Genomic DNA, 24058 nt, shown 5'->3' on the forward strand with positions numbered 1-24058 from the left:
CGCCGGACTCTCAGGAGGTGAGCAATTTTGCCATGCCAGACCGGAGTTTTTAAGCTAAATTCAGCCAATCACAACTAGGGCAGTCCACACATTATTTCATGCACTTCTTTTCACATTATTGCATCACTTGCATGCACACATGCACTCTTTATGGCCTGGTTATCTAATTATCTAGGGCAAAGGGCAGGTCCATGGCATTGCCTCCTTGGGCTCAGGGCAGTGGGCATGCATTTCTTTATCATTCTTGTCCATTCTCTAAGGCTTGATTAGCTTCAGGAGAAATGCCCTCTGAGGCTGAGTTCTTTACACCACTCTTCATCAATTTCCTCAGAAGAGCCTTCCTTAGAAGAGCCACAAATAGACAGGTGATAAGACCCTTGATCTTGGCCAAAAGGCTACAGGGAAGCAATCCCAAGGAGATGGGATATTCACTTTTCCTCCCCGTAGGCTGCAGCCTTATTAGATCTTTATATTCTGCTCAACCTAGGACTTGACAAAGCCTGTTGAAGAGACCCCCAGGGAGTCCCCACCAAACCATCAGAGGCCTTCTCACAGACTCCAAGAGAAACTAAGTAACACTATGTAGGCTGGGGGGAATGCAGTTCAGTAGTGGAGTGCTGGCCTAGAACACACAAAGCTGATCCTAGCAGGACCCTGGATGGGATGGGGAGGGGAGTGTTGGCCACAAGGGCTTATGCATCCAGGACGAGAACACAAATAGAAGAGAACTGGCATGGAAAGCCACTGTGACAAGAGCAGTCGTCTGGTATCTTTATCTGTCAATTTCTCCACCCATTTCTCTATAGAAGTTTCCAGTTTGGCAGGCAGTAGAGAGCACCAGAAAGTCCTTCAGTCCATTCTGAGACCATCAGGAAAAACCGCAAGGACGTTGTTCCAATCCGTGGGCCTACCCGAGTGCTCCTTGTTCTCACATATCTACCTCAAAGCAAGCATGTACCCACTGTTTCAGACCACTGTCGAAGGGGTGACAATCCAAGGTTCTGCCCGCAACCAGCCATTGTCTGGGGAAGGGCTTCATTATTGCCTGGTCTGAACTGAATCTCGATAACATAGACCACGGCAGCCAGACCCATCCCACCTTAGGCCCAGCCTCCCCTTCCTTTCTCCCAAATTGTTCATGGACTATGTGATTGAAGTTTCGGGGGTTGGGGCGAGTAGAGAAAGAAAATCTTGGGTCCTGTCAAAAGAAAAAGTATAGGCTAGTCATTTGAAAAGCAAACACCAGCACACAGATGTTCAGGCCTGTGAGGCTGAGGTTTATTGGAAAGTTTAAATATGAACCCTTAAATTGTTACAAAGTTGTATCATTCTGTCTGTATGTATGAGCCACCATCACATAATATTCCTGCATCTGTGGTAACTAATGCAGACTATCAGAAAACTTATCAATTGTTCAGCTGATGACATCCAAGTGAACAGATATGGGCCGCCCGTACACAGGCCCAATGCAGGCTCAGTAAAATAGTGTGCACACAACACTGATTCTCAAAGCGAAATTCCTGAGCTGAAAACATTTGTGTGAAAAGGGATCGAAACGTTGACCACAGGCAACCAGCTTTGGCCTCGTGCAGGCACCATAACGGCAGCCATATTCACTTCTGTTAAATTAGTGGTTTGTCCTTCCACAGAACATTTCTCCACAGAAAAGTGACCAGACCACACATGAGGAACCAACATAGCTCATTGTATTAATCTTCAAGTTTTTTCCTTTTTTCTTTTTTTTTATTAATCAGTGCAAACTGCTTTTCAAGAGCCTAGCTTCTTCCCCCCCCCTCTTTTTTTTCTTCTTTCTTTTCTTTTTTCTTTTTTTTTCTTTTTTTTTGGCTTGGCCTGAAAATTTTTGTTATTGAGGTCTGATGAAACTAAAGAGAGAATATTTACTCCTGGAGGAGCTGGGATAACACTGGATTTCACTAGGTAGCTAATGCATAAAAATAAAAAAACATGAAAATGTTGTTTGGATAGGTAAACACAGGAATTCTGGACTAGACAGCCCTCTAAGGCAAAGGCATGAGAACTGAGTACTTTGGGGTTTTTTTCTCCTTTGTCTTTGGTTTTCTAGAGACAAAGTCTCACTCTCTCGATGAGCCCTAAATCTAACAGCAGTCTTCCCATCTCCATCTCCGGAGAGCCAGGACTGCAGGTTTGAGGAGAGAGAGCCAGGACTACAGGTTTGAGCTGCCGTGTCAAGCTCAGCGCAAGGAGCTTTGCATAGTGCATTGAAGTCACTGGCAGATTTATTTATTTTTGCTAGCAAACAAAAGTTTGAAATGTCCTGTACGTGCTGGCTTGTGTTAGGTGGGACTATAAGAGCCACTGAGTAGCTTTTCAATTACAGAGGGTTTGAGGCAACGATTCAGTGAATAAAGGGCTTGTTACACAAGCATGAGAACCTGAGTTCCTGGCCCTAGAATCAGTGTAAAAATGCTGGCAGGGACGTCCCATCCCACAGCATTGTCGAGGGAGAAGGTCGAGGCAGGCAGATCCTGGAGGCTCACTGGCCACCAGCCAGTCTAACTGAGACAGCAGGCTCCCAGTTCAGCAGGAGACCCTGTCTCAAAAAGTAAGATGGGAAGTGACTGAGGAAAGATGCGAGCCCTTCCCTCCACACAAGGGAGGTCTGGCCAGCACACACATATGCATGTATATGCACCGCACAAATGCACCGAAAACAACCGTAAAAGGTAAACAAAAGGATTACAGAGACTTTTTCACCAGAGACTTTTTCACGTAACACCCATACTTTCTAAATACTTAAAAGGCATCCCTGGTTGTGACAATAGCTTGTCAGTCACAATGAAGCAGAAGACGGCTAGAGTGCTTCTTATTAACCAGAGAGCAATGTACATCTTTGACGTCATCATTTTCTTGCACATAAAAAATATGAATGATCTAGACAAGGAAAACACAAGTATTTTACAGAAATTAAGCAAACACCCTAAGCAAACACCCCCCCTCTTTTCCCCCTACTCAAGTCTGGCGTTCATTGGTATTTCTTCATCAGACTGATTATTTCATCATACAGCTTCCAGGGGGCATCCAAACCCCAGATAAAATCCAGATGATCCCATTCAGGAAAGCTCTTGTGGTACACCAACTTGGGGATTTGAGTCAGTAAGATACTGATGTCACTGGCATCCGCCAGCCAGTCCTGGCCCCCGCTCCACAAGGCAGTGGGTAGACGCATGTCTTTTATGTTGTACGAGGGAGGAGAACTCTACAAGAGAAAAGAGTCGTAGAAAGCTTTGCGATTGATTATTCCCACTATGATTTTTTTTAATTTGAATAAAGGTAACCTCTATCAAAAAACAAATGACTAGTAAGTCTGATTTGAAAGTAAAAATTTAATTTAAAAAAACAAAACACGTTTTAAGAATTGCTTTCATTATGTTTTCAGGTAGTCGTTACAAGAGAAGGGGAGCTATGGAGATGTCCCCTTTGCTGCACTGTAGGGACCACTTAATCCCAATGGAGCATCACAGTTTTCCCCAGAAGTGGAGTCAAGGCAGTAGAGCCCATTGAACGGGGAGGGACTGTGGCATTATCTCCTCACGCCCTCTCCCTCTGAATGCAAGAGAAACCACACAAATCCTCCACGCTTCTACGTCCTGATCTCTAAGCCACACGCAAGGGCTATCTCAGGAACTCAGAAAAGCAGAGAGAAAGGTCCTCATGTTTTAGGAAACTCAGTGATCAAAAATGAAAGTTTTATTTGTCCACAGAAGAAAGGGCCTAAAAGCCATGAAATATGTCTGAGGCCTCGAGTCTAGCAAGCTGGCAGCAGCCAGGTGCTCTGTGGTGCTAAGGGGTGTGGTCTTGATCCTTCTAAATCACAATGACCCCTTACGCACAGCCAGAAGATGGAGACAGGAGACTTGGGCCATACCACCACTGACAGATCGGTGGTCTGAGGGAAAACGCCATAACCAGGCAATTCTGCCAAGAACACGCCCCCAGCAGCTGAGCCCAACTGAGTTCTGGAAGCCGAGGCTGGCTTCCGGGGATGAGTTTTCAAAGCCTATTTTAAATAAAGTCTTACCTGGTTGTAATGAAAATAATTCTTTTCACTGCTTCCCCAGTCAAAAGCTTGAAGCTTATGGTATTTAAGAACCTAAAAAATAAAATTTGGAGGAGAAAAAAAAACTTAGCAGACACTGAAATGTATAAGATAATATAAGAGGTTGCTAGGATTAATTAGGTCCTCAGAAATCAAGTTACTCCGCAATCCAGGTCTACTTATCATTTCCAAATAATTATTTAAGATAAATTTATAACTGTACTATGGCTTCCTTTACTACATGACTGAATTTCTGAGTGAATGGTTGGAAAAGCAGCTATGACCAGAAGGGTTACCCCTATAAGATGAACTTTATCTGTGTGGAGGTTTTATGCTAACTTTGCTTCTTGGGCATTTTTAAAGAGTTGGTGATTTTATTTGGAGATGGCCATGCACCTTAATGGTTCTGACTGTGAGTAGGTAAAGCTGTATCGACAAGTGTCATTATATAACAATCATGGTGTGCACTCAGCATGTTCTCTGATGTTCAAACAACAATGAAATTAGTGACATGTATGCAGAATTCGATTTACCGCTTTCTCACATGTCAGGCACGTGGATAAAGCCCCAGGTGAGCAGGGACTAGCTTGTAACTTAGCCTGAGTTCATGTGCTCAGCTATCATCACTATTTTAAAGAGTTAATCAAATGGCCTTTTTTTTTTTTCAACAAAAAACAGCACATTTCAAACAGTGGATGACATCAGAATGATGAGGTCAGAATATGCAGGGCCTAGGAACACACCTCCAGAATTCAGATCCTGGAGAGATGTGGGATAGGCCCAGGAGTCTATGTTCATCAGTGTCCTCAGTGGCAGTGGCTAGCATGGTAAAGCCAGGTGAGGCCCGGACTCTTCCGAGAGAAACAAGTACCCAGACTCTGGGCAGGGCTGGAGGGTGGGGGTGTGGAGAGGCAAGAATAGGTTCGGCTGGGGAACAAGAGGATAAGCTTGTCAGATTCGGGTTGAAGGATGCTACGATTGCCAATTTGACTAAATTTGGAATTAACTAAGTAAGAGACATCTCTAGGCACGGCTGTGTCTATGAGGGTGTTTCCAGGCAGATATATCTGAGGAGGACGGAAGATCTGGCCTTCATGGGCACGTATGACATCCATGGACTAGGGTCCTGGACTAAGTTTAAAACAAACAAACAAACAAAACAACAACAACAAAAAAAAAAAACCGTGAACATGAGCTGAGCCATCTGACTCATGGTATCAAGGCCCAGTGGGAGAGCCCAGCAGGAGAGCAGTAACAAGAAAACACTAGGAAATAGCTGTACAGAGTAACCCCTGTATGGACAGAGGGACGTCACAGTAAGCAGAAGGGCAAAAGGCAAAGGGCCGTCTCCACTGAGCTGTGGATCTGGAAATGTTGAAATCGCAACTTGGCTAGAGATCGATGCTATGGCCCTCAGCCTGCAGACTTTGACCGAGATCAGCTGATTACAGGGGCCAGAATCAGCAGACAGTTGAATTACAGACAGTTCAGCTGCTCTCATCCAAACTCAGTGCTCATGGGGGGCCAGGGACACTGAGAATGAAATAAGACCCTTCTGTGACAATGACATAGCATAGTCTTGGGGCAGCCACAATCTCAACATGGCCAAGGGCCCCTGAAAGGCCCGGCTGAGATATCCTTGGGAACGGGGCCCTTTTGAAGACATGTCCAAATAGAGAGGTAAAATATTCACACATGGCGGGGAAATTTAGTGTAAGGACTTGTGAAGAAAACACGTGACCATAACAGACATACATTTGGGTGTAGCAGGGCCCTGAAAGAAGGACACTGTGAATCTGAGTGCTTCCCAGGGTCTAAAGCACCTTCTAAGTGGTGAGTGTGAGCTGCAACCATGGCACAGATGGCATGCATTCAGGGGCCCCTGCTCCAAGCCACAGCATGCTCTATCAACTGACCCACTTAGCTTTCCTTGCATTCTGGGGCCCCGTTATAAGCCACACCAAGCTCTGCAGCCTGACATTTAGCTTTCCTTGCATTCTGGGGTCCCGTTATAAGCCACACCAAGCTCTGCAGTCTGACATTTAGCTTTCCTGACACAATAATAACCTAAGGGGTAGCTCCTAAAGAGAAGCTTTTGAGAGGGCAGCTCATACCACGCTCTACAGTCAAGTCTCCAACCTCTATCAGTGACTTGCACACCTGCCTAGTGGAAGAGGCTGATAGACTTTTTGAAAATACAGATCCTGTGAATAAAAAGGACTGAACCACTGATAGATAAATAAGACATGGATCATCTCAAAAATAATTATGTTGAGAAAAGCAGCCAGACAAACAGAAAAACAATGCATTATAATATATATTTCTCCTCACACAAACTCCAGCAGAGGCAAAGCACAGTGCAGTGACAGGAAGCAGGTCAGCTGCTGTCACGGAAGGCAGTAGCCAGGAACACCGGGGTGCTTTGGAGCTGGCAAGTGTTTCCTATCAGACTTGAGACAATGGCACTGTAGGTTATGCCAAAAAAAAAAAAAAAACGTAGCAAGTTGTACAACTTGCATCTCAATGAAAATGCAAAAATAATACCCAAGTACAGATGCTCCAGTCCAGATACATTAGAATCTCTGGGAACCTAGGATTGATTTATTATTATTATTATTATTATTATTATTATTATTATTATTATTATCATTATCGTTATTATTGTGTGTACAAGATGAGACAGTGTATGCACTTGTAAAGGTCGGAGAACTTTCTGTGAGTTCTGGGGGTTGATTACAAGTTGCCTGGCTTGCATAGCCAGCCCTTTAGCTGCTGAGCCATCTGTTGACCCACACGTTTGTTTTACCTATCTATCTATGTATCTGTGTATCTATGTATCTATGTATCATCTATCTATCTATTTACCTATCTATCTGTCTATCTAGCTATCTATGTAACTATGTATCTATGTTTCTATCTATCCATCCACCTATTTATTTAAAAAAAAAGTTGTTTATTTAACTTATGTATATGAGAACATTGTATCTGTCTTCAGACACACCAGAAGGTGGCATCGGATCCCATTACAGATGGTTGTGAGCCACCATGTGGTTAATGGGACGTGAACTCAGGATCTCTGAAAGAGCAGCCATTGCTCTTAACCACAGAGCCATATATCCAGCCCTTATTTATGTGTTTAAGTATCTTACCTATCTCAGTTTATTTGTGTATGCTATGTGTGTGTCTCTGTGTGTCTGTGTGTATATATAAAGGAAAGAGGACGATGTGGAGTACATTCTGACCTTGGACCTTGTTGGTTCTAGGGATCGAACTTGGATCATCAGGCTTGGCAGCAAGTTCCTTTATGCACTGAGCCAACTCCTAACCCCATATTCTTCATTATTAAAAATCAGTGTTTATGGTTGATTTTGCAATCCCATGCCTTACTTTTATTTGAAGGAATGCTTTTGTAAAAGGTGTAATCCTTGAAGGAACACAGTAGTTCTGATGCAAGTGGTATCTGCCCAGTACTCAGAAACTGTTTTCTAAGACACCATTAGAACTTCTTGGTTTGAAGCTTAAGCTGCAAAGTATTTCATGGTTAGGATAGAGTTAGTTGTAAAAGACCATTCTCGAAGATATATCCTATGGTGGAAAATATGTCCTCCATTACTGTCAAGTGGGAAAAGGAAAGCAAGTTGTAAAGCCATAGCAGGAAAAAAATAATCCTCTTGAGCATCACATATTCTACCTACAGCTGCTTCTTTTTGAAATGATTTAACAAAAGGCACCGAACAAACTCAGAGAAATTACCTGTCCCAAATGTGGAGACAGTTTCTACTTCAAATGTGCCCTTACTTTCTACATGGATTAGAATAATTTTATTTCCATTTGAAAATACTTACCTTTTTTATCTGTATGTGAACTCTAAGTGCTTTGGAACTGGCATACATTGCTTATGTGATAAAATGACCAAAATTCTATTTTAAACTTAGTGACCCTCCTTATCATACATGATTGCCATGGCTCTGGTATGTCCACTGAGGTTCCAGGCACACTGGGTTCATGGGTTACTGCTGAAATGATAGCTTCTGTCCCCCAAAGAACCATATTTCATCAAACATGAAAAAATAAATCTAGTATACAATTAAAAATAGGGAGGAAAAAAGGAGGGAACATAGGAGAGGGATATATAAATCTGAGTTGTAAACAAAGGGGAAGGAAGTTGAGGAGAAAAGAAAGAAACAATTCGACCCTGATAACTGTCTGATGAACCCATCCATGCCTAACTCAAAGTATATTGTGGAAGACACCAAAAGTGGCACCAACCCAGTGACAGGCACCCATAATTGTAAGAAGGGGAAAGGCATGCAGAGCAATGCTCTGAGGGTCCCTGGCTAGTCCAGTCCCAACTTTACCAAATATTAACTGCACATGAGCCCAACGGTACCCCCGGCTTGTTTACCTGACTCCAGTGTAACATGTTTTGCACAGAAGTTCCCGCTGGACAGTGTGTTGTATACACATCCACTCTAGACTGAAAGATGAATATGATGAATTAGAGAATGGAAATAGTGTTAAGGTGACACTCATCAGTACATTTATCTCTTCACAGGATAAAATAATATAAGTCTAAACAGCTTTTTTCCAGACTGTTAATCTCTCAGAGCCTATCTGACTACGAATATATCCAAGAAAAATGTCCACATCTGCAGAGGGTGGACCTATGAAGGAAAGGCTCCACATCTGCAGAGGGTAGATCTACGAAGGAAAGGCTCCATATCTGCAGAGGGTGGACCTATGAAGGAAAGGTTCCACATCTGCAGAGGGTGGACCTATGAAGGAAAGGCACAGCAGAGTAAGCGCCATGGAGAACAGGTTGCAGCCACTGGTCACTTCTTATCTTCTTCCTGCTTCCCTAGACTGCCAAACATTTAAGTACCATGCCTCCCTTTAATGTTAAGGAAAGTAAAAGTATTACTTTTCAAAAGTCTCTACCCCCTTCCCTGCCGACTGCTTGGTGGGGGAGAGGTTCTGCCTCAGACTTGAACTCAAGCTCCTTCTGACTCAGCTCCCCAAGTGCTGGACTTACAGAAATGCACCACCATGCCTGGCTTTACTCCAGAATTTTAAAACCTCTTTTCAAAATTCAACATTCTAAGACACAAATACATTTAGAAACACAACCCAGAGGTTTACAATTCATAACAAACATAAATACATATGAATAGCCACTCTGGATTTAAACATGTTTTTAAAAGAAACATGTTGGGGTTGGTCTGTTGCCCTGTGTTGTAATGCTTAACACAGGCCCCCAACACCTGGTTTCCCCAGAGACTAGAGAGTCCACACTACATTGACCCAAGTGAAGCTATGTGAACTTGCCCTTAAGTTACTTCTGACTGGTGAATAAAGATGCTGACAAGCCAATCGCTGGGCAGAAGACATATGGGCAGGGTTTAAGGTTCCTGGGCTTGGCAGAGGACAACCACAAGGGGGAGATGAAGAGAGGAGAAAGCTGTCATAGGTTAGGTGAGTCATATGGATTGGCTAATTGGAGTTAAGAGCGGCCCAGGTGAAACGTGGCAAGATATATAATGGGATTATTGGCTGAGAGATAGGCATAATAGCACAAATGATAGATATATGTCCAGATACTGTGCTGATTGAAGCTGGTAATAAATGTAAAAGGTTGCGTGTGTCTTTTATCTGGGAACTAAATGGTCAAAGGCAGGGTAGAAACCCCAGATTGGGAAACACACTACTAGAATCCATGCTATATCAACATTCTGACTTGTGGCAGCTCCACTCACTGATTGCTTCTATACACGTTCTGTGTGGGAAGCTGAGAAGAGTGAGCTGAAAGGCGGCGGCAGCAGACGGGACCCTTTGCTAAAGCCGGTGCTCATGTTTCTCAAATGAAACTCTAATGCCTGATGGGTCCAGGTCTGCATCTCTCACACAAATATGCACATCCATAGATAATATAACTACGTACCATATTCAAATTCCTCTCATTGAAGCCACATATCAGAAAAAAGATATTTGCACAAAGCTCCTTCATGACGACGTGAGTGCACACATGAATACTCAGCCATTTCAGCATGGCACTCTGAGGAAGAAATTGCTTCTCTCCTAACAAGTCCTGAAAATACAAGAGAGAGAGAGAGAGAGAGACAGAGAGAGAGAGAGACAGAGAGAGAGACACAGAGAGAGACAGAGACAGACAGAGACAGAGACAGACAGAGAGAGAGACAGAGAGAGAGAGAGACAGAGAGACAGAGAGAGAGAGACAGAGAGAGAGGAAGGGAGGGAGGGAGGGAGAGAATGGGTCAGCATTTCGACCTGATATTCCAACTTCACATGTCTTCAGAAATACAGGCATACAAGCATCTCCACAGGGGCCTCTGGAACACAATGGCAATGCACCAACATTCAAACCAGGAAACCTATGAGATACACTAAATCAGATGTGCTTAGAGACCCACAACAGGTCCCTACAATGAAAAGACAGAGACAGAAAGCTAAGTAAGTTTATAGTAGACTATTTAAAAGGGAGAGATGACAAGGACCATTTGTTGATGGTCCCTAACAGGACTTCTGAGAAGATCCTGAGTCTCCAACTAAGTGTGTTTCCCCTCACTCTCATATGGGCCAAATCCAGCCCCCTACAGGTGGGTTACTGTTTATTTGTTTCAAAACAGGGTCCTGCTGTATAGCTCTGGCTAGCCTTATAGTTGTTATATAGCACAGGCTGCCCCTAAACTGATAGAAATCCTGCAGCCTCAGTCTCCCAGAGGCTGGGATTGTAGCTGTGAGCTACCATGCATGATTATTGTTAATTTATTACAAAATATTTTATGATAGTAAAACACATAAGATGTATTATCTCAATCATTGTTTAACAGTTTAGTTCAGTGGCAAGCACATTCACACTTGTGTCATTATTCCTACGATCCACCTTCAGAATCCTTGTGTCTGTGCCCATTAAATAATTACTCTGAACACATTAGACAATTCATTATGCCTCACTTGCCTCCAGCGCCACATGTGGTTCTGTACGTTTTACGGGAATACACCCACAGTACCAGTTTATGAATTATCTCTGGCAAGACAGGAATAGTCAATGACAGAAGACAATTCACATGCTCTTTGGCTCTTTGTAAAAGAAGTTTTCCTATTCTCAGTGTACATTGTCCCTAACCAATAGTCAACTGAATCTGTGCACACGTACAACCGGACTGTCACTACATTCTCAAGGCAGACTTTCATGTACAGGAGACAGGTTTTCGTTATATGGAACTCAGATCTCTCTATCCTTTTGTCATCTTGCTTATACCTACCAACTCCAGGAAAAGCAAGAATTGAAAACTCAAATATTGACAGAGGAAATGTTGTGGGTTGCATTATAACCCCTTTAAAAACCGACATTTAAGTCCTAACTGTCTATATTTGAGAATGTCGGTATTTGGAGATTTGGTCTTTTCAGACAGAGGCTTGACCTTCAAATATCCTTTTAAAAAGGAGAAATATGGCCACAAAGATGGACATGTACACAGAGAAAGCAGTGAATGATGGTAAAGGCAGAAACTAGGACAATGCTTCTACAAGCCAAAAAGGTCAAAGACATGCAACATATTTGCCTGTAGAAGCTAGTTAATAGTATGCAGAAGCTGTAAACTCAAATGAAAGCAGCTGCACATGCAGCCACTTCCCCCTCTAAGTGGATGATGGGTGAATATCAACAGCTTTGACAAAACTGAAGGTCCCCGTTGAGCTCAGCACTACATGGAACCACTACTCGTTCTATTGCTCGGGCTTACCACTAATCCACAAGATGGGGAAGTGGAGCTTCCTTCTCCTCCCTTAAGAAAAAAGTCGGTTATTCTAAGACAGTTGTCTGTTCAGTCAGCCAGGGCCAGTCGAATAATAAGTCTGGAACTCCAGTGACCCAGTTGGCAGTATCTCTGCCTGCAAGGGACAGGAGGTGTTCGGCCATAACTCCTGGGACCCTGGCTCCTGTTTCAGTCACAATATCTCACAGCCTCCCACAAGAGATGTGTGTAGACAATGCCCCAAGCTCCCAGCATTTTAGCTGGATCCTACCCCCAGTCATCTAACCACAGCCAGGCATGCCCTGCTCCACAGACAGATAGCCCTGCCTCACACACTATAAGGGGTGGTTCGCCCCCTCCCCTCTCTCTTGCTTCCTTGCTTCCTCTCTTGCTCTCATGCCCTCCTCTCTTTCTTGCTCTCCCCTCATTCTTGCTTTCTCTCTTGCTTTCTTCCTCTCCTTTCTCTCTCTCTCCTCTTCTCTTCTTCTTCTCCTTTCTTTCTCTCCATATGGTCATGACAGGCCTATTTTCTCTTTCCTATAATAAAATATCTCACGGTTATGCATTGCCTCCTTTTAACTAATGCGTCATGCAGCCACAGGCATTGGTGGCAAAGAGATACAGGCCCACAAGTTATCTGATCTGCAACTTAAATATCACACTACTTTAAATGTATAATACTCTATTCTAGTTTCTTCCAGAAAATTTACCCATCCGCAGACAACCTGTGATCTCTGTCTGTCAGGATTTCTATTACTTGTGATAAAATACTTTTTCTCTTGAAAGAGAAGGTATTTATTTCAGCATATAGTTTCGAGTCACAGTACATTATCTAAGGATGAATCAGGGCAAGAACTGACAGTGAGCAGGAACCTGGAGGCAGAAGCTGATACAGAGTCTGGCTTCCTGGCTTGCTCCCTCATGGCTTGCTCAACCTGCTTTCTTATAGCAAGCAACCACCTGCCCAGGGGTAGCACTACTAGCAATGGTCTACACTTTCTTGAATCAATCACTAATTAAGAAAATGCCCACAAAGGCTTGCCTACATGACAATTGAGATGGGGAATTTTCTCAGTTGGGGAATTTCTATTCCCAAACTATGGTAACCTGTGTCAAGCTGACATAAATTTAGCCAGTACACTACTAAATCAATCTTCTTTTGGACCATGTATCAATACCTAAGAATAGACATCAATTAGGCCTGGATGATCTTCTTCAGAAAAGCAATATATGAAAGAGTTAGCTAAAAAGGACAAGGAAGTAAATTTCACATGGAGATAAGCTCATGTGACATGAAAAATTAGCCCATTCACACCTCCACGTTTAGTGTCTACAAAGTGGTCATTTGATGGGTTGGTAAGTTATACTTTTGTATTGTTTTCAAAGTATTGGAGAGAAACACTTTACTTCCACAAAAGCAGTATGCATTTTTTCATGTTTTTTAAATATGTTATGAACATTTGTTCACGTTTTTGTTTGTCTGCTTTTTGTTTTCCTTGTTTTGTTTTGTGAGTTTTTTTTTTTAAACTTTCCCAATGTGTGCCATAAAGCACTCTAGTCTTAAGCCATGATTCCCAAAGTCTTCATCAGAAATCACAAAGAATGTTTTTAAAAGATAGATCCCTAGTCCCCACTTGGGAATTTACAAAATGTACTCTCAAAAGTGGGCTGGGAGGACGTGTGACATTTCTTGGTTTACAAAGCTAACTCTAAGGAACAAACTAGATTTGGAACATTCATTCTTACAGCAGCAACCACATTCCCCTGTATCCATGCTAGAGATACTCCCCAGCCTGAATGTCTACAGCAGTCCAGATAATTAATAGCAAGACTTTATAATCAAAAACTGTCTTTAAGAAAATCAATTCAGGCTGGTGAGATGGCTCAGCAGTTAAGAGCACCTACTGCTCTTCTAAAGGTCATGAGTTCAAATCCCAGCAACCACAGGGTGGCTCACAACCACCCGTAATGAAATCTGATGCCCTCTCCTGGTATGTCTGAAGATAGCTATAGTGTACTTATGTATAATAATAAATAAATCTAAAAAAAGAAAATCAATTCACAAACTAGCTCTGCCTGGGAGAAATAAGCAACATGTAGAACAATACAATTGGATACCATCCACATTGAAGCAAAACAATACATCTTTCTTGGTGCATCTATGTGTGCATAAATTCATATGTGGAGTCTGTAAGAAAAGACCTCTAAGCTGAGTAATCCTAAAAAAGGCATTATAGAGGCCTAGTGGTTAGGAAGTACTTGTAACATCTGAGGTGTTTGTAATACAAATCAGCACTATTAGCAAAGACAGTCAAAACAAAGTTTTATCAGCATGTTTGCTGGTACAATGAATTCCTACCACACAGTCTGACTAAATTACTGTAGCTCTTTCTAACCCAAAACCTACTGAGTAGCAGTTAAAAAGAAAATGAAGTATGGCACCGTGATTCTTCCACCTCAGTAACTGTCAGGTTTTAAGATCAAAGAAAAGTACATGCTTCCTGTGAAAGACTTTAAAAACAGCCCGAGAGGGAGCGTTGTTACACCTACCTTGAAGTACTGGGTCACTTAATATCACGGAGAAGTTCTAAGAACCAAGTTCTCAAGTAATGTTACCATTGTGCAACCATCACACAGTAATATCCTTACACAATCCTAGGTGGTATAGGCTAATCACTTGACACAACCTCATGACACAACCAAAGATGTGGTGAAAATGTGAGACTCATGAGTCCACTGTTGTCGCTCCGGGCTACATGCCTTTGCAATAAGCATTTTTGTAAGACCAAGGAGTACATGCTAAGATAATGATTAAAAGGAAAGGGTATGAATACATCAGTCACAGATTTATCAAGGATGACATTGTTCTGGCTTGCTTTTGGTTGCTGTTATAAAACACTAACCAAGAGCAAACTAGGAGAGAAGAGCTGGGTTTCATCTTCTACACCCAGCTCACATTCTATCATTGAGGGAAGTCAGAAAAGGAGCTTAAGGTGAGAACCACTGAGAGTCTCCCTGATTCACACACAGGCTAATGCTCAGGCAGCTTTCTGACACAACCCAGGACCACCTGCATGGGGATGACATTGCCCCCAGTGGCCTGGGACCTCCTGTATCAATTAATTGTTAAAACAATCCCCCACAGACATGCCACAAGTCAATGTGATCTAGATAATTCCTCAATTAGGACTCTTAAATGACCCTAGGCAGTGTCTAGTTGGCAGTTACAGCCAACTATGACATCAATAACATGCAAAACTATATGCCTGACACTTTTAGATAACTCTTATCACCATAAATTATTGTATACTAGCATCATCACAAACTGTCAATTATATGTTAGACTATGATATCATTAGTTGATAGGAACTTTTCAGCTTTACTTCAATCTGTTGGGACCACAATCCAATGCATGGTTTCTCATTGTCAAAAACCCATTACAGGGCTGGAGGGTATGGCTCAGCCATTAAAGGTTAGGCTCACAACCAAAACATGAAAAAATATACACAGCATATGACTACTGATGATGCTGTATAGGATTTCCCATGCATTTGTGTCTATATAAAATACATAATAGAGGAATAATGGACTATCCAGTCTTAAAGAACTCAAATTCCTTCTCCCTAGTGCTGTTTCCCCCTGTGAATACAACTTGGAGTTGCATAGTTTTAGGGCTAAGCACTAATATGCTTAAGGGTCATATTATAAAATATGCTCTATTAAGATAATGTCCTAGATGGTGTTCAGCATGGCTAGCTAGAGGCACATAGGAATGGTATATTTCCTGTCTCCTACCTCCTGTCCACTCCTGCACACCCACATGCCCTACAGATGAAAAGCAACTCTTTGAACACTTAAGGTACTTTTTCAAAGACTTCCTTGTACACTCCTTGTGTGGTGGGTAGGGAACTGGACTAACATGTTCACTATGAAAACACGCAGCTGAGTGTGGAGTTAATGGGACAGCCCCCTAGCTGCGTCTGCGGGAAGGAGGGGTGAAGGCATGCACACCCACTGGTCTAATAAGAACATGTACAGAGGACACTGCCAATTCTCTTCTAATGACCAATTTTTCAACTCAGAGGAGAGTATCTGAGGAGACGTGAAACAGATGAAACCCAAGTACCTTAATTAGAGGGTCCGGCAAGCGTATCAATTTAAGTAGCGGACCCGAAGCAAAATTGAGAGAAAGCACAGGAGCCAAGGCAAAAAACATTTTAATCTTCTTTGCCAGCTCAGGCATCTGTGAAAAGGCTATGAAACCTGCAGAGAAAAAGAAAAGAAAAAAAATTAGATAGATCTCCTAGGAATTCCTCAAAAAAGAACATGTGAACCGTCAGCCATTGTACCATACAGAAGCAGCCCAGGAACTATACAAGTGACACCTCCCTTGTACACTTGAACAGAGTTCTTAAAGCACTCTGGCTCAGAAACACTGAATTTGGTTCCAGATTTAAGCCTACAATATGCACAGGAAGAAGATAAGAGAACAGAAAGGCTTCCCTGTCCCCATGGCAACGGGAACTTCTGCAGCTCCTCTCCACAGGCCTACTCCTCCCCTTCTTCCCATCCCTAATTTGCAGAGCATCCAAGCAGAACACCACCGACTCAAAAGCCACCTTTGGCCTGCCCTTGCTGGAAGGCATCATTTATACTTCTCTTAGATGGCTCCATGCTCCTTGTCCCTAGAACACTTTAGAAACAATGGATTATAACAGACAAGTCACCTAGGCATGAAGAAGGATTGTTAGTAACGAGTGTACAGCTCTATTTTCTGGAAGGTGTGGCAATTTAATAACATGTTAACACTCAAGCTTTCCATTTTGCCAGTCTCCTTGCAGAATGTACTCCATGGAGAACAATACGGTGCTAGTAAACACCTAATGTCAAAATCTAAGAAATTATGGAATACGCTCTCATTAGAGAAACTTACTTGTTAAATTTTAATGCTAATTTGCAGCTTTTAAACTTTGTACAATTTTATACTTTTATTTATAATAAAAAAACATATTGAACTGAGAAGACAGCTCACTCTTTGAAGTGCTTGCCATACAAACAGAACCTGAATTTAACCCCCAAAGTCCATGTCGCAAAGCCATGTGTGATGGTCTGCACTTTTAGTTTTGGTCCTGGATGGCACGAACAGGTGAATCTTTTGAGGCTGCCTGCCCAGCCAGTCTAGCCTATTTAGTGTCTAGACTTTATCTCAAATGAACATGACAGACAATGTCTGAGAAAGACAGCTAAGACCTGGCCTGAACAACACATGTGCTGCACACACACATACATACACACACACTAACATACACAAACATGAAAATGTATTAGTTTTATAAACATGCAAATAGTTTCCCCAAACTATAAAGTATAAGCTATCATCCTTGTAGTTAGTTATGTTTGACTTAACTTCTTAGATTACTAATGTATGTATTTTGGGTGGAGCTACAGGTTAGACCCTTGGATTCAAACATGCTTGGCAAGCTCTCTACACTGAGATGAACCCAGCCTGGGGCAGTTAACATTTAAAGTATATTTTCTTATTGAGTCTTTAAGGTTTCTGACACTAGAAAACTTCCCTCCTTGTTGCCCTCTTACATCCCTATGTTCCTTAAACTGGAAAACACAGAACAGGAGATAGCCTACATCAATTCTTTCAGTTTTAAGATACTTAACAATTTATACTAAATTCTGAATTTCCATAGATTATTACTGAAAATCCGTTGCCCCATTCAGGATTTCTGCTTGGCATTAAAAAAAAAAAACCTATATTGAAGCCATGTCATTTTTGTATATTTCACTTCTAAGACACATTGCCTTTGACCTCTTTATTGTATACATACCTATGGTACAGCCTTGAGAATGACCCACATAATAGAGTTGTTCTTGGCCAGTTTTATTCAAAATGTAGTTAATTGAAGCAGGTAGGTCATATTTTGCCATCTCATCAAAACTACAATCCAAAAAACAATGGACTCTTTAATTGAAATAGCACACAAATAGAGAATAGTATGTAGTGTGTCAGCATACATTGTACATGGCTGAATAATCAATCCTGTTCTGGAGTACAGAACACCAACCAAGGACCAAGGAAGTCCCCAGCATTCCCATCCAGTTGTACATCCTGAAAGTAACACCTCTAAGGTTGTACATTATAAATTAGCTTGATTCACTGCACACTTTGCCTGTAAATGGGATGAAGACACATACCTTCTTTCATTCCTGGCTTCCTCCATGTTGGTATGGGAGACTATAGATGTTTATTCTCATCTTATTAGGCTAATATGCAACACTTGATTAACTGAATTTGCTGCTGGTGTGCATTTGAGTATCCATTATTATAAACAGTGTTAGAATAAACATATTCTAATAACTGTTTTTTGGTAAAAGCTCCTGTGATTCAAGAACAGGGTGACTCAGGTTTTATCAAAGGGAAGCAAACCTACAACCATCTACAATGCCACTCTTTTATAATACCTGGCACATGTAGTCTTTTAACCAGATAGGTGTGTGTGTGTGTGTGTGTGTGTGTGTTAGCATTTCTTCTAGGCTTGACCCAACAGTTACCTGGCAACATCCAGGTAGACCTGGCTTGCTATAAAAGGGGCTATTTGGCCCCTCCTCACTCTCTCTGCCCTTTCTCTCTGGCTTTTTTCTCTCCCTAACCCCTTTCTGCCTCTCTCCCCTCCTTTCTCTCCACGTGTTCCTGGCCTGGCTCTCTTCTTTTTCTCTCTCTTTCTCTGTCCTTCTCTGTCTCTACTCCCTGCCTTCTCTGGGTCTATTCCCTTCTCAACTCCCCTTTCCCATGCCCTAAATAAACTTTATTCTACAGTATACTGGGACTCTCTGGTACCTCAGGGGGAAGGGATGATGCCTCAGCATGGCCATGAGTAGTTCATGCACCCCTCCCACTTCACCATACTGCACTCTACAAATGTATCCTAATTTTTTTATAAAACACAACAGTGTATGCATGTATATCTGTGTAAATGTGTGTATATGTGTGTGAGCCTGTGAGTGTGAATATGTGTGTATGTGTGTATATGTGTATATGTATGTGAGTCTATATGTCTGAGTGTATGTAAGTATGTATGGATGGATGAGTGTGTGAGCCTGTATGTGTGTGTGAAAGAGAGTTGAGCAAAGTGACAATCCCAGTGTCAGAAAGCACTTAGAATAAAATGCCCCAGGATCTTTGGAGGGCTTCTTCCTTAAATCTTTTACTTTAGGCCCCAGTGACTTTATGAGCTAGGACTTTTTTATCCCCAATTTGTAGATGAGGAAACAAACAGTTTATACCCTGTGTCGAGTATCACACAGCAATTCATCGGTGGAGCCAGGAGTAAGAAAGAGAGAGACAGATAATAATAAAATGAATAAACATGTAACATGTGGGTGTTATTGGGGCGATGGGGAGATTGCCTGAGATTTAACCTAGCAGCCCCAACTGAATGACAGGAATGTTAAGAATGCCTTAAGAATTCATAACTGAATCTAATCACTTATGCAATCACTTATTTAAATTTACCTTCATGATTGTTTTTAAATCCATGACAAGCTTCACAACTTTTCAAAAGATATTGGCTTCCTTTTCATACAACTTCAGGGTTATTCTTGAACTTCACCAGTCTGATTTAAGAATGCTAAAGATAGCCAGGCGGTGGTGGCGCACGCCTTTAATCCCAGCACTTGGGAGGCAGAGGCAGGAGGATTTCTGAGTTCGAGGCAGCCTGATCTGCAGAGTGAGTTCCAGGACAGCCAAGGCTACACAGAGAAACCCTGTCTCGAAAAAACTAAAAAACTAAAAAACTAAAAAAAAAAAAAAAAAAAAAAAAAAAAAAAAAAAAAAAAAAAAAAAAAAAAAAAAGAGAATGCTAAAGATATAAGCACAAGTCATCATCAACTGCGATATACCTGAAGGCCCAGTATTCATCCTGAGAAACCGAAAGAGACTTGTGCTTGCGAGACCAGGTGTTTCCTCTGCTGTTTCCCATCCACACATCAAAACCAGCGTCCGCCAAGAGGAAGCCCAGGCTGCTGTTGTCAGTGTTCATGACCCAGTTACTAGAATCTGCCAAAAAGCCATGCTGAAGATACACAACTGGTTTTGGACCTGAAAAACATTGATATTTAGAAGCTGTCAGCTCCAGACTTCTCAGCAAACATGATGTTTTGCTAAGCAGCCAAGGTTAAGAGGACCAAAGCCATCAGAAGCAGCAGAAGCTAATTAACATATGGAGCCAACAGTGTATGCCTGTGAAACCTGAAGGCTATGTGGTCCCTAAACAGCATGAACACGGAAGCAGCAAAACTTCACTTTTTTCTTCTGTTTTGCATACCTAGTAACAAAACATTGACTTAAGCATCAAAAAAGGGAAATAGATTTGGTGGACCTTTAAAAGTAGTTATATAATTTGATCATGATTATTTCAAACAAGATAAAAAACTGAAAGGAACACAGAGCAGTGAGATGGCTCTATACACATGCAACAACTGCTAGCCACAATGTAGGGCAAAGGGACTTCACCTCCACTGTTGGCAAAAACACTTGAAGAGGTCAGCTCAGGAACTTTGGAAAATTCCACCAGACCCCTCCCCTCCTGGAAGAGAAAGGTCATAAAGCACATAGTCACCCCTCCCCTCAGGAAAGGAGGAGCTAATTATTACATTCCTCAGACCACAGTGAAGGGGACAGACCATAAGCCACCTGCAGGTAGGGGAGACCCAGAGCTTGTAGACACATTCTGCAACCGATCCTTGGCCACCTACAAACAAGGGAAGTCCTTGCCATCTCATTCCCTAAAGACCAATTCATTTAAAAGTCACACTGTTCTGCCAATCAAATTGTGCCCAATGGCTGCTGCTCTGAAAACTGTATAAAAGCTCAAACACACTGTATGGGGTCATTCTCTCTCCTTTGTGTGCAGGACAATCCCAGCATGCTGAAACAATCAAATTCCTCTTGATTTGCATCAATCTCCAATTCCAAGTTATTCACCCTGTGGGTCTCCGGAAAGTTAAGGCTCCCCAGAGTCTTACTTACACACACACACACACACACACACACACACACACACACACACATGCTTAGTGCAGCTTTGCTTGTCATTTTTAACATGTTAGCAGAACTAAGTATAGACACTGGGTGACAGCAACCTATAAATGTATACAACTGAGGGTATTCATAAAATATAAGGCTAAGCATGTACAGGAACAGAAATGTTGATGTTTATAGTGGATTTATTCATACTGCCAAAATTTGGAAATCTTGGTTACTTAGCGTTGCATCTCCTCGATTTTGATATGACCCTAAATCTGTTATAAAAGCAAAATCCAATAATAAAAAAAAATCAGTAGCCCTCCTATATACAACAAATGATAAACAGGCTGAGAAAGAAATTAGGGAAACAACACCTTTTACAATAGCCACAAGCAATACAGAATTCCTTGATGTAATTCTAACCAAGCAAGTGAAAGACCTGTATGGCAAGAACTTTAACTCTTTGGAGAAAAAATTGTAGAAGATCTCAGAAGATAAAAAGATCTCCCACGCTCATGGATTGGTAGGATTAACATAGTAAAAATGGCCATCCTACCAAAAGCAATCAACAGATTCAACACAACTCCAATCAACATTCCAGCACAATTCTTTACAGACTTTGAAAGAACAATACTCAACTTCATATGGAAAAACAAAAATACAGGTTACCTAACACAATCCTGTACAATAAAAGAACTTCTGGAGGTATCATCATCCATGATCTCAAATTATACTACAGAGAAATAATAATAAAAACCACATAGTATTGGTATAAAAACCGACAGGTTGATCAATGGAATCAATCAAATACCCAGAAGTAAACTCACATATCAATGGACACTTGATTTTTGACAATGAAGTCAATACTATACAACAGAGAAAAGAAACCAACTTCAAGAAATAATGCTGGTCTAACTGGATGTCTGCATGTAGAAGAACGCAAATAGACTCATATATATCACCCCACACAAAACTCAAGTCCAAGCCAACCACAACAAAACCAAACAAACCAACCCAGATACACTAAATCTGACAGAAGGGAAAGTACAGAATAGTCTTGAACATACTGGCATAAGAGACATCTTTCTCAACAGAACACCAATAGTTCAGATACTAAGATCAACAATAATGAATGGAACCTATTGAAACTGAAAAGCTGCTGAAAGGCAAAGGATACCATAAGCAGGGCAAAACAGCTGCCTAAAGAATGGGAAAAGACCTTCACTAACCCCACATCAGACAGAGGGCTGATATTCAAAAGGTATAAAGAGCGCAAGAAACTAGACATCCACAAGCCAAATAGCCCAACTAAAAAACAGTATACAGAGCTAAAGAGATTTTTCAACAGAGGAATCTCTAATGGCTAAGAAGCACTTAAAGAAATGTTCAACATTCTTAGTCATCAGGAAAATACAAATCAAAACAACTTTGAGTTTCCATATTATACCCAGAGTGGCTAAGATTAAAAACTTAAAGCAACAGCTCATGCTGACAAGGATATGAAGCAAAGGGAACACTCTCCAGGATATGGAGCAAAGGGAACACTCTCCAGGATATGGAGCAAAGGGAACACTCTCCAGGATATGGAGCAAAGGGAACACTCTCCCGTGGCTGGTGGGAGCGCAAAGTTGTACATCCACTTTAGAGACACTTGAATCTCACTGAGAAAGGGGAATAGATTAGACATCCATTGGGGATGGATGGAGGGAGGGGACTGGGAAGGGGAAAGTAGAGATAGGAACAGAAGGGAAAAGGTGGCAGGTGAGGACTGGGCAGAGAGTACTGGGAGAGACAACTTGATTGTGGCAGGGGTGTATCTGTGCGATGAGCTAGAAACCTAGGACAATGGAAACTCCCAGGAATCTATGAGGGTGACCCTAGCTAAGACTCCCAGAAACAGAAGATATGAAGCCTGAACTGGCCATATCCTGTAACCAGCCAAAACTTCCAACAGTGGTATTTTCTTTTACTTTGGTCCTTGTTCCATCTCCAGATTGGGATACTGTGGAGAGCCATTTTCAGCCTCGCCCAAGAGCGAGTGGTCTCATAAACAAGCCCTCATTTGGCTAAGCTTGCTGCCATTGGTTGCTTCCGCATCTGGTGTCCTATCCGCTTTTGCCACGTGGCCCATTGGGATTGGCTAAGCTTGGGAGTACTTACCGGCCGAGGGTGGGCTGGAAGGCGGGGCTTAGATGACAGGAAGGCGGGGCTTAAGTAATGGCTCCAGAGAGGCAGGAGAGGCAGAGCAGAGGAGGAGAAGGAGCAGGAGGGAGAAGAGGCAGAAGAAGCAGGAGAAGCAGGAGGGAATACATTGTTTAAAAAGGTTCCTGAATAAACTGTTAAAAGGAAGAGCTCAGGGTCGCGTCTTTCTTGCTGGTCAGGGCGGACGTGACAGTTGGTGGCCCGGATGGGGACAAACCTCTTGAGACTCAGAACCTTTTGCAATCAAGGTAGCCGGCTGGTAAGTTCCCAAGGTAAGTTGGGACGATAAGGATCTCGGGAGTAGAGACAATAAAGTCTCCAGGAAGGAGCAATACAGTTTCCCAGAGTAGGGAACTGAAAGTAAAAGAAAAGTAACAAAAAAAGGGTAACAAAAGTAAACATGGGCACTTTGCAATCGCATTTAATTTTTCTGGCTCTCCAAGAGCTGTTACTGTCAGGTATTTTGAAAGCAGGAGTAAGACCTGTGTGGAAGCTCGTTAGGAGCTGTTTGGAAGATCAGCGCTGTTGTAAGGCCGTGGAAGAGGGGAAAGCCACATTCTCCTTTCAGGTTTCCCCTCAACAGCTAGTGGTCTCATAAACAAGCCCTCATTTGGCTAAGCTTGCTGCCATTGGTTGCTTCCGCATCTGGTGACCTATTCGCTTTTGCCATGTGGCCCATTGGGATTGGCTAAGCTTGGGAGTACTTAAATGGCCGAGGGTGGGCTGGAAGGCGGGGCTTAGATGGCAGAAAGGCGGGGCTTAAGTAATGGCTCCAGAGAGGCAGGAGAGGCAGAGCAGGAGGAGAAGGAGCAGGAGGGAGAAGAGGCAGAAGGAGCAGGAGAAGCAGGAGGGGAAGCATTGTTTAAAAAGGTTCCTGAATAAACTGCTAAAAGGAAGAGCTCGGGTCGCATCTTTCTTGCTGGTCAGGGCGGACACGACAGGATACCAACCCAGCCACAAAAATCT

The 24058-nt window shown here is 42.3% G+C and overlaps 1 protein-coding gene across 2 annotated transcripts in view; it reads right to left on the reverse strand.

Annotated features, from left to right (window-relative positions):
- Positions 1 to 1256: 1256 nt before the first annotated feature.
- The window catches only part of Lipa (lipase A, lysosomal acid type), a 36405-nt gene continuing 13603 nt past the window's right edge, over positions 1257 to 24058 (reverse strand). Inside the window, exons 4-10 of one of the 2 annotated variants that reach the window (XM_031390136.1) lie at positions 19765 to 19963; positions 17694 to 17803; positions 15980 to 16116; positions 10017 to 10163; positions 8484 to 8555; positions 4061 to 4132; positions 1257 to 3238 (exon numbers count right to left, since the gene is read on the reverse strand). In XM_031390136.1, the coding sequence (XP_031245996.1) occupies positions 3005 to 3238; positions 4061 to 4132; positions 8484 to 8555; positions 10017 to 10163; positions 15980 to 16116; positions 17694 to 17803; positions 19765 to 19963 (971 nt within the window). In that variant the 3' untranslated portion in view covers positions 1257 to 3004. The remainder of the gene's footprint in view (positions 3239 to 4060; positions 4133 to 8483; positions 8556 to 10016; positions 10164 to 15979; positions 16117 to 17693; positions 17804 to 19764; positions 19964 to 24058) is intronic. The other variant, XM_031390137.1, reaches the window with a different exon arrangement.

This window comes from Mastomys coucha, unplaced genomic scaffold, assembly GCF_008632895.1.
Source record: "Mastomys coucha isolate ucsf_1 unplaced genomic scaffold, UCSF_Mcou_1 pScaffold21, whole genome shotgun sequence".
NCBI lineage: Eukaryota > Metazoa > Chordata > Mammalia > Rodentia > Muridae > Mastomys > Mastomys coucha.